General features: G+C 30.3%; 1 protein-coding gene across 1 annotated transcript; it reads right to left on the bottom strand.

Moving 5' to 3' along the window:
* Positions 1-8,611: 8,611 nt before the first annotated feature.
* LOC107610506 (glutathione S-transferase T3-like) lies at positions 8,612-10,546 on the bottom strand. Its single transcript, XM_016312557.2, has 2 exons — positions 10,054-10,546; positions 8,612-9,012 (listed from the first exon to the last, which is right to left on the bottom strand). The coding sequence occupies exons 1-2, from the start codon at positions 10,544-10,546 to the stop codon at positions 8,612-8,614; spliced, it is 894 nt and encodes a 297-aa protein (XP_016168043.2).
* Between the last annotated feature and the right edge of the window lie 547 nt (positions 10,547-11,093).

Raw genomic sequence — 11,093 nt, 5'->3', positions numbered from 1 at the left:
CACTAATTCGAACCGGACTGGTTCGAATTCAATTTGTGTAATTCGAACCAGCCTGGTTCGAATTACTTGATGCAGCTTCTCCCTATATAATTTGAACCAGTGTGGTTCGAATTATGTGCTACGTTTTCCTCCCAAGTAATTCGAACCACCCTGGTTCGATTTAGTTGAATGAATTTCCCTCTTCATAATTCGAACCACTCTGGTTCGAATTACTAATGAATTGAGTTCGAACCACACTGGTTCGAATTATATAAATATAGAGTTTGGCTCATTGCAGAAACGAATTTCAGTTTGGCTTATTTAAGTAATTTTCAACTTCCCTTGGTTTATTCTGGTTTTTTGCCCTAAACTTATAAATATAGTATAAAATTTTTTTAATATAACCAAAATTTATTGATATAATATATAAATTTTTTTATGTTGTGTACTAATTTTTTTTATGTTGTGCACTAAAATTTTTGTGTTTAATATCTTTACTTAATACATATACAGGAATGGCAATGGGTTCCCATGGGACGGGAACATGCCCCCTGCCACCCATAATCCGTTCCCGTCTCCGCCCTGTCTCCGTCACGGGTAATGGGGACCCCGTATCCGCTGGGGATCGGGGTCTCTACGGATATCCGCAAATTTAAAAAAAAATTAAAAAATTAAAAAAATAAATTTCCAGCAAACAAATAAGTTTAGAATTCAATTCTACCATAATACAAATTCAATTCAATACTTATACAAATTCAACTATTTTCATCTCACAAATTTATTGAATCTTCTTCACATATACAAAGAATTTAACTCCTCATCTTCATCTGTTTCCAATTTTCAAATTCAAAATTTTCAAACCCTGAAATCATAGCCTCTCCAAAATATTGTGTCCAATGGCCATTGCAACACTTGAATCCACCACAGATCTAATCATTTCAGTAATAGACATCTATTATTACACAAATCTTATAACAATTTCATATATTTGGTTCCAATCTCATCAATTTCATCAAATGTAAAACTAATTTTATCAATTTTTTGTTATTCCTTGATACCCAAATTTAATAGAGTAATAAGAACAGAACATGCAATGAATTCAAATACTGAAAAAGAAAGAAAGAACAAATCGAAGTCTGAGGAGGTTAATAACACTGGATTGTGAAGCGGCAACGCCTATGGAGGTGAAGGTGAAGCAGCTGCGCAAGTGAAGATAAAGGCACAGGTGGGGCGGCGACGCGACTGGAGCCTCGCCAGCGACGCACCAGATGGTTTGAGAGGAAGAGAGAGGGTCACGAGTGGAGACAGAGGGCTGAGTGGGTGCATCGACGCGGCTGGAGCCTCTCCAGTGACACACCAAGTGGTTTGAGAGGAAGAGAAGGAGACGCAAGTGAAGACAGAAGCGTGGGTAGGAGCCTTGTCGGCGACGCACCAGGTGGCTTGAGAGGAAGAGAGGGAAGGAAAGTGTCTGAGTGAGGCAAAGAGAGTGATTGGGTGAGGGAGGTGAGGAACTGATGAGGGAGGCGCTGGAGTAGTGAAACCTAAGGTTTCAAATATATATATATATATATATAGGAGGACATTTATGTAATTTCACATAAACGGATATTAAACGGATATCTACGGGGCGGGTACCTCTTCCCTCGTCCCATTTATTAAACGGGGACCTGTACCGCCACCCGCGGGAGAAAATTGTCCCCCAAATTTGTCCCCCGCGGATATCCGTCCCGCCGGAAAAAATTGCCATCCCTACTTGAAACCTAATATTGCCGTTACTACTATTTGTCTATTTGGTCATTATGTAAGCAGAGATGTTACTAATTTATTTATTACCGGTATAACATGTATTTTTTAAAGAAAAATGAATGTGATATTTTTTAAAGTTAACTAACATCTGTCAATTTTTATATACAAAAGCATGTAAACATTTATGTCCCTAGAGCAAAGCATGAGTAAATAAAACTTTTAGATAAAGGAAGAAAAAGAGAAGATATTGTAGTAAGTGGTAATTATATTTATGGAAAGTGAAAAAAGAGACTAATACGCATTAAATGTAAGAAATATCAAAAAATATCTTAACACCTATAAATACTTTTTTATATTGTATAATTTTATACAACTTGAATATACTTGAATAATATACAATTATTTTCTCCAAATTACTCTCTTATTTCTAATAGAAGAAAAAAGATAAATAGAAAAAGAAAAAAAAGAGAAGACAGCAATAACGACAATAATTATAATAACGATAACGAGAAATAAAAAGAGAAAGAGAAGAAAGAGAAAAAAAAATAAAGCAGCGTGCACCTACGTACAAAGGGAAAGCAAAGATGACATTATTGATGACTTTAAAAAAATTTGAACTCCCAGCTTTATTGTTTAAATATTATATTACTTTTTTTTGAAATATAACTTATATTTCCGGGTTGTCAATTTTTTTTATATCAACACTCTTTCTTTATTTTCCCCTAAAATTAGATTTATGAACGTCCAAAAATTAGATATGATTTAAAAACAATAAAATTAACTGTTAAATCAAAGTCACCTCAAAAAGTTAAAAAAAAAAAAAAAAACTAATGAGAATAAAAGGAAATAAATACAATAATTAAATAACACCAAAAAAAAAAGTACAAATTAAATGTTCAAAGTCTGTCCCTGCTAAACTGCTAAGAAGTAAATGGCAACTTCATGGCTTGATAGCTTCAGAGTGGGACATGGGAATCAAATAACCTTGGCGACAATGATGACATGGCGTGATTTGGTTGGCAGAAGTGGTGCCAAGTGCACGGACGACTTTTCTATTCCTAAACATGTACAGTCGAAAATCTTTACAATGGTTGTGCTACTGTTTTAGCAAACAGAGTATTAACAATTTTATTGAACAATTATTGTATGGCTTGATACTTTTGAGGCTTAATTAATTGTACAATAAAAACTGTTTATTTAATTTTAAAATAAAAGATTTTTTTACTTTTTGCAAGACAGTAAATATCGACTAAATATTTTTTATTAAGAAAAGAATATTGTACTTTTTTTTAATTAAACACATTTTATTATTTATTTATATCAATAGTTAGAATTTAAAATATATAATTTAAGAGTTAGGATTTTAAGTATTTTGTTTTTTGTTTATCTTTTATTTATCTTAATAATAAATTAAATTAACTCTAAAAAAATTGTACTTCTTTCTTTATTAAGGCGCATTAGCATTGGCCATAAATAAACGTAATAAAAGTACATTAATTTAATCCAGTATAATTTAATTATCTCGAAAAATAATAAAGAAAAATGCAAGAAAATTAAATTGTAATTAGGTTGAAAATTAAATCCACAACATCGAAATTGAAAACAATTTAATACCTCAAATATATATTAAATATACATAAAATAACTACCAAATTAATTATTTGTATAAAATATATTTTAAAATAAATATATAATATTATTTTATCATTTTTTATTAAGAAGATAACTGAATGATTAACTTGATTTACATCGATATTATTGTTCAAATGAAAAAAAAAATGAAGTTTCATACATTAAAGTTATAAACTATATCTTTATATTTTTATATATTCTTAAAATTACTTTTAGGATATTTGTTAGAATATCGTTATTTCATTTTCTTTTAATTTGTTTGCTAGTACAACTTTCTTATATTATATGAGCATTTATCTTCAAGTAACGTAAAATTTTCTCAAATCTTTACACATGCACAAATCACAGCAAATGTTTATCCACAATAGTTTATGAGTGTAGACCTTTACATTTTTTTATTTATTTTGGTGAGTGTCCTTTTCACAAATTTTAAAATAGTTTAATTTGTTGTCTTATATATCTAAACGAAACTTGTCCGTCTATGAAAAGCCGAGATTGACCCTCAAATAACTCAGAGACCTGTGTTTTGGAAGCAAATGGAAGTGTCATGTGTGTGTAGTGCGAGGCATTGATGCAAAGTTGAAAAAACAAGTGAGAAAAAGTAAGCAAGCATTATGGCTAAACCAACGGCTTATGCTAATGCTAATCTAAAGGGAGGACAGAGAAAACAAGATTGATGGGTCTCCTTAAACACATCACCTCCATGTATTTATTTTTTTTTCATTTTATTTTTTTATTCTTTTCCTTCTTATCAAGTTTTTTAATTCTTTTCCTTCTTATTGAGCTAAAAGCCTAAAAGCATTAATTAAGATATTAAAATATTATACCAATTTCTCACGTGGGTAGACATGTCTCAAGATTATTGGCACGTGTCTCGCATTATTCACCTCCCTCGTTTTACTAACTTCTAAGCAACTCCTCCCTTTGATTATCAAGACACGTGTCCTGATTAGCAAGAAATTTTAATATTGACTAAAAATGGTATAGAAACATAACTTTTTTTTTTTATATTGTATTATTAGGTGTAAAATCCTCTATAATAAACTAAACTATGTGTTAAATACTGTTATGGTAATTTAGAAAACGTCATTAACGTTTTGTAATAAAAAATATTATTTTAATTAGTAAAATACAAAACGTATGTTTTGTTAAAAAACATTAATAACGTTTTGTTCTTTCATAATTAAATTTTTTTTAATATAAAAAGTTAATAATGTTTTGTGTTATTATTATAACCATGTAAAATATTAAAATAATCAAATATTTTTGTATTTTACATTATAATTATTCATATATAAAAATTTTAGCTATAGAAATAGCTATTAAAAATAGAATAATACTATATATTTAAATTTTTTTTATCAAATTTAATTAAATTAATCTAATATAACAAAAATTAATTATGTCTAGCATTATTTTAAATCTTATATTGTTTAATTTAATTAGACTTAATTCATAAAAAAACTTAAATATATAGCACTATTCTTAAAAATATACAAATTAGGGTTTAGTTTTTCATTTAAAAAAAAAATGGGACACGGATAGATACATACTTTTTTTTATTTTTAAATACTAATATTTTCTATTTAATTAGTGGATTGTATGAAATTATGAATAACTTACGATTTTATTACTGATAATAGTAAAATTTTATTTAGAAACATTAATGAAGTGATTACTAAAACAGTAAAACCCACTCAAGTCTCATCATGCTTAGCAAAGTAAACATGCATCTTCTACTAATTAAAGAATGTTCTCATTGAGAGTACACAATAATTAAGGAGCAAAAGTACAAAACTAAAAGCTGAGAGGAGATTAAACTGAGATTAATTAACAATAATGCTTTTTGAATTTGATAATGGAAGGGGCGGCCGAGTGGACGGTTGATAGGGTCACTTAAAACCACTTTTAATATTAATAATAACAATCTCCCTAAACTTTGATTAGGACTCACACTAAATTAGTAGTAGTAATAGTTGTAGTTTGTACGCACTTGATTATTATTGGAAGCTTAAAACAAGAGCAACATGATGATAATCAAGGCAACATTGATCAATTAAATACTTTTTTGACTATTTGACTGTTTTTGATAAAAAAAAAAAAATGTTGTTCAAAGAAGATCGACTATTTCACTACACAACAAAAATATTTTCCTGGGCCAGTCTTAATTATGGGCTCATGGTTAGAGACCCAAACAATAATGTTCTTGAATATAGTGGAGACTATAGAATAAATAAAAACAATATTATACCAAAAAGAAAATAGAAAATTCAAAAAAATGGTTGGTCGTTGCTCTTGCCTGAACTTGTTTTGTTAGGAGTTGTTCATAGGTTAAATAAAAGTGTTTGTTTTGGTTTAGATCTGACCTTATCTTAAATATTAATCGAGTTTAGATCTTTATCTTCTGATAAAATTTTATTATTTTTAAATCACAATAAAATCAAGTTTAGACCAGATAAAAATCTGATCTAGATGAAGTTTAAAACTAAAATATTAAACTCTATATATTATGCTAAGTTTGTTGACAATAGAGAAACATATGAAACTTTTAAAATATTAGTTCATTGCCTTTGAACAACCAAACATACCCATGCTACGTTTTATTACAAGAAAAAGCTGAATATTATCAGATTTATTGTTGGATTTATGTCCGATGTTAAATTTATCATCGAATAATTTTTAATGGTAACTGATATCAAATTTTTGTAATCTTAACAGTTAACATCATATTCTGATGCTAATTTTTCTGTAAATTATAGTTGGAAAAATAAATTCGTCGGTAATAAATTATCAGAGAGATTTATACTGTCGGATTGTATCCGACGGTATCCAATTTACCGGCGAATTATTTTTGTTATTCTGTCGATAAATCCGACGGTACTCAACGTTTTAGTGTTTGATTTTGAGAATAGGATAAGACAAGACTTTAAAAAAATGACACAAAGAACAGAGACTCAAAAAATAATATTTTTGTATTTTCGTTTGAGAATAAACCACCAAAAATGCACTTGAATTATTTTAACGCTAACAAAAATATCACTAAATTTTGTTACCGATTAAAATGCTCTCAAATAATTTAAAAATATTCCAAAAATACCCAATCGTGATTAAAAACCTAATCTGATAATAAAAAAGTATGTAATGACTCATTTGCTAATCTTAGAGTCTCACTTGCCACAAAGGAAGCTTCATTTGTCGTATCATTCTTTTTCGTTAACATAAAATATCTAAGTACACAAATGTTCATTTTCGTCACGTTTTTAAATAATTTGAAGGTATTTTTGTCAATAACAAAATTTAAGAATATTTTTGTCAACAATAAAATAATCCAGATATCTTTTTAGTGATTTACCCTTTGTTTGGTGACAAATTAAATATAAAATAGAACAAATAATGAAAAATCTAATTTACTTTTTTTTTCTTCATCTAAAATTTAGAATAAAAAATATAATTATAAAAATCTAATAATGATAATAAAAGAAAAAAATAATAAAATAAATTATGTCTTTATCTAATATATATTTCAGATATAACATATATTAATTTAATATTATAAGATATAATATCTTTATTTATATCTCACTATCAAATATAATTTTATGTCTCTATATTTATATTTTAAGCCCTATTTTTATAAATAAATGCAGTTACCTTAGTTAGTTTTGCCGCTGCTTATTATAAATTTAAATTAGAAGCACAAAGATTTATGTTGTTTCTGTATTTTTCTAAAATTAAATATCTATTCTCAAAGAATAACCATCCTCATATATATATATATGTTCTAAAAAGTAAAAAAAAAAAAAAAAAAACAAAGGCTTTTGATTGCTAATTTTGTAGTTAAAATAATACTTATAAAATAATAAAAGGAGTAGTGTGGCTAGTGTGTGAAAGAGAGAAATTTTGATTTTTTATTTTAAACTTTAAGAAACCAAATTTAATTAAGTGTATGTAGAAAACTATTGGAGTGTCACCAAAAAAAGAAAACTATTGGAGTGCATCATGATGTCATGCATGCATGCACTCTAAACCCTAAAGATGAGTACATTGACTTTAAAATTAGTGTTCCATCAGACCATCACATGGTGGCTCGGCATTCGTTATATACTTTTTAGTTTGGCTTTTACCAAAAAAGGCACAAACGAAACAACTGTTCAACAAAAGTAATTGGAGTTAGGCATAACCTTAACACCATTTTCAGTAGAGAAGTCATTCTAGTTCTTATTTATAATTCATTTGTCATAAAAAATAATTTTAGATTAATTTTTATATTATAAACAGTAAATAAAAATTTAAAATATTTTTTTTATTAAAAAAAACTAATTTTAGTTTCTATTGTAATCTCACTTAATTAATTAATTAATTAAAATACTTAAAATTAATGTAATTATTTTTTTCAATAATATTATTTAAATTTATAAATTTAAAAATAATTCATTATTAAAAAATATTAATATTAAAAAAATTCATATGTAACAATAATACACAATATATAATTCGGGATTACACTAATTTGTAAAATTATTTAATACAAAAAAAATATAATTAAGCTCTATAGTTGACGACAAGTATTGTGAAATTGTCATATATATTCAATCAAGTCCTCTTTCAATTGTCTATACTGCTGCCTATTTTGAAGTTGGGCATTTCTTTGGAGAAATTGATGGTATGGTGCAAAATCTTCCTCTCCCAACTGAAGTTGTGATAAGCCATTTTCGATATCGTCATACTCTAAGTCTTGAGCAAAATTTTCTGCATAAGTGTCTCTTTCATCCTCAACAATCATATTATGCAATATAATACAAGCTCTCATTATGTTGGCAAGCTTCTTCTTTTCCCAAAAGCGAGCTGGACCACGTATAATTGCAAAGCGTGCTTGCAACACTCCGAATGCTCGCTCCACATCTTTTCTTTACCCTTCTTGGTATTATTCAAATAACTTGTGTTTCTCTCCTTGTGGCTTTGAGATTGATTTGACAAATATGACCCATTCAGGATAAATACCATCTGCTAAATAGTATCCCATAGTGTAATTATTACCATTAATAGTATAATTTACCTCCGGAGCTCGGTCATTTAGAATATAATCGAACACTGAAGAACGATCTAACACATTGATATCGTTATTTGAACTAGAAACTCCAAAGAACGCATACCATATCCAAAGGTCTGAAGATGCTACAATCTCAAGTACTATGGTTGCAACCCTACGATAACCACTCATGTACATACCTTTCCACGCCTTTGGACAATTTTTTCATTGCCAATGCATGCAGTCAATGCTACCCAATATGCTAGGAAATCCACGACCCTCCGCCATTTGTAGCAGGCGTCGTACATCATTTGGATTTGGTTTTCGCAAGTATTCATCCTCGAACACCGAAATGACACCTTCAACAAATTTTTCCAAGCATTCAATTGTAGTGCTCTCGCCTATGCGCACATAATCATCAACAGCATCAGCTGCTACGCCATATACTAACATCCGTATCATAGCGGTGCATTTTTGGAGTGGTGACAAGCCTCTTCTTCCAGTTGCATCAACCCTCTGTTGGAAATATGGATAGACATTTGAGAGAGCGTCTACTATCCGAAGGAACACATGTCTTATCATTTGAAATCTCCATCGGAAAATGTCAGCATTATACACCGGTTCATCTGCAAAGTAATCTTGGAAAAGGTGATCATGTCTTGCTTCTTGATCTCTGTTGATTCATGTATGAGGAGTTTGGATAGAGCTTCTATCGATATCTTCTTCTTCTTTTGAATCTTCGAATAAACACTCATCGATCCAATGATCTATGAGTGTGTTATCTTGTTGTCTTATTTTGCCATACAAAGCCTCATTAAACATATCATCAAAATTTCTAGCCATATCTTGAAATGTAATTTTTAGTACCCTTTTAAGGTGAGAAACAAGAGTTGAAATGGAGTTGCAGAGTCATTGATAGTTGATATTTATAAGTGTGTCTGCAACAAGTACCTACTTCTCAACGACTAGTTTTACAACGGCTACTTAACGGATAGTTTTGCAATGGCTACTTAACGGCTAGTTTTGCAACGGCTACTTAACGGCTAGTTTTTTCTTGTCTAAATTTAAAATGGCTAGTTTTGCAACGGTCACTTTCATGAACAATAACGGCACAATAATATTGACTAATTTGAAAAGTTACATCAGAAATGATTAAAACATACAACATCACATACCAGTAATACGCAATAAAAATAAGAACATACTACGTAACTCTATGAATACAAATAACCATTAAGTAAACCACTTAGCGATTATTTTCTCACATGCAATCTCATGAAGAGCTCGTCGTTTTTCACTCATTGTAGACGTGTCAGTATTAAGTATTTGCATATCTATTTCCCTTTTCCTTTTCTTAGCCATCCTTTCCATTTCCCTTTCTTTTGCATTTATCTCTATTTCTTTAATATACCTCTGAGTTTGTAATTCTTGTTCTTTCATTGCCGCTTGAGTTTGTAATTCTTGTTCTTTCATTGCCGCTTGAATTTGTAACTCCTTCTCCTTCATTGCCATAATCTTTCCTCTATATTCTGTCTCCTCTTCTCTTTCTTTTTCCCTATCCATTAGTTCCTTTTCTCTAACATTCTTAATATCTTCCATGAGAGATAGTTTTTTAACAACCGATGTTTTTTCGCTAAGATCTTCAGACATTTGTGCTTTTTCCTAACCTTTTTGCTTGCTCTTCTTTGATCCTTGTGGGCGAACAGAAGAGTCCACACCGGGTTCGTCAGCCAACGGTGTTTCTGGGTTTGATAAAGATGAGTATGCTCCAGTTGCACTAACCTTGGTTCTCTTTGAGCCTCCACTTTGTGTAGGTAGTTGGCTTCTCCATTTTTGCTCCAAACGAAGCATGTTCGAATGCCAGTCAAAAGTGAATTTTTTACCATAATTTGTGGAATAAAGTTTATAGGCTAACTCCTTTATATTGTTAGCGTTCAAACCACTCCTTATGTTTCGACTAGATTGATCGTAGCAACCAACAAATTGTGCAACAACCTTGTTGATCTTATACCATCGTTTCATACATGCAACTACCCTCCTTGTCATGTCGGAGCAAAATTCTACACAGTAGTTGTGAATTCGACTCCAAAATGTTTTCCCCTTTTGATCGGTACCAACTATAGGGTCAGTTGAAACATTTAACCATGCACTGATCAGCATCTCATTCTCTTTCCAATGCCAGTGTTGAATACTATTGATGAGCAGATATTTTATACGCTTTTTGGCATTATTTTCATATAGTTTTTAGTATATTTTATTTAGTTTTTATTAAGTTTTTATAGGTTTTAGTGTTAATTTTACATTTTTGGACTCTACTATGAGTTTTTGTATTTTTATACAATTTCAGGTATTTTCTGGCTGAAATTCAGGAGCTGGAGCAGAAGTCTGATTCAAAGACAGAGAAAGCACTGCAGATGCTGTCCGGATCTGACCATCTTGCATTTGGAAGAGCTTTTCTGGAGCTACAGAAGTTCAAATGGAGAGCTCTCAACGGCTATAGAAAGCTGACTTCCAGAGCTTTCCAGAATATATAATGGTCCATCCTTTGCTTCGGATTAGAAGGCCTAAAACTGGCTTCCAACGCCAGCTACCTGCCCCATTCCAGGCGTTCAGTGCCCAAAGAGCAGAGACCAATGTACAAACGCCCAAAGAGGACCCCCTAGCTGGCGTTCCACGCCCCAGAGACCTCATAGCACGTGGATCTCAT

Source organism: Arachis ipaensis, chromosome B1, assembly GCF_059453495.1.
Source record: "Arachis ipaensis isolate K30076 ecotype BB chromosome B1, ASM5945349v1, whole genome shotgun sequence".
NCBI lineage: Eukaryota > Viridiplantae > Streptophyta > Magnoliopsida > Fabales > Fabaceae > Arachis > Arachis ipaensis.
Note: the sequence above shows the minus strand (reverse complement) of the source record. Positions and strands in the feature narration are given on the sequence as shown.

Excerpts from the sequence above, each read along its gene's own strand:
- LOC107610506 (XM_016312557.2), bottom strand. The coding sequence starts at position 10,546 with ATGCTGATCAGTGCATGGTTAAATGTTTCAACTGACCCTATAGTTGGT. Across the intron at positions 9,013-10,053 it reads AAAGAAGAGCAAGCAAAAAG|ATGAACCGGTGTATAATGCT; the intron begins GTTAGGAAAAAG and ends ATTACTTTGCAG.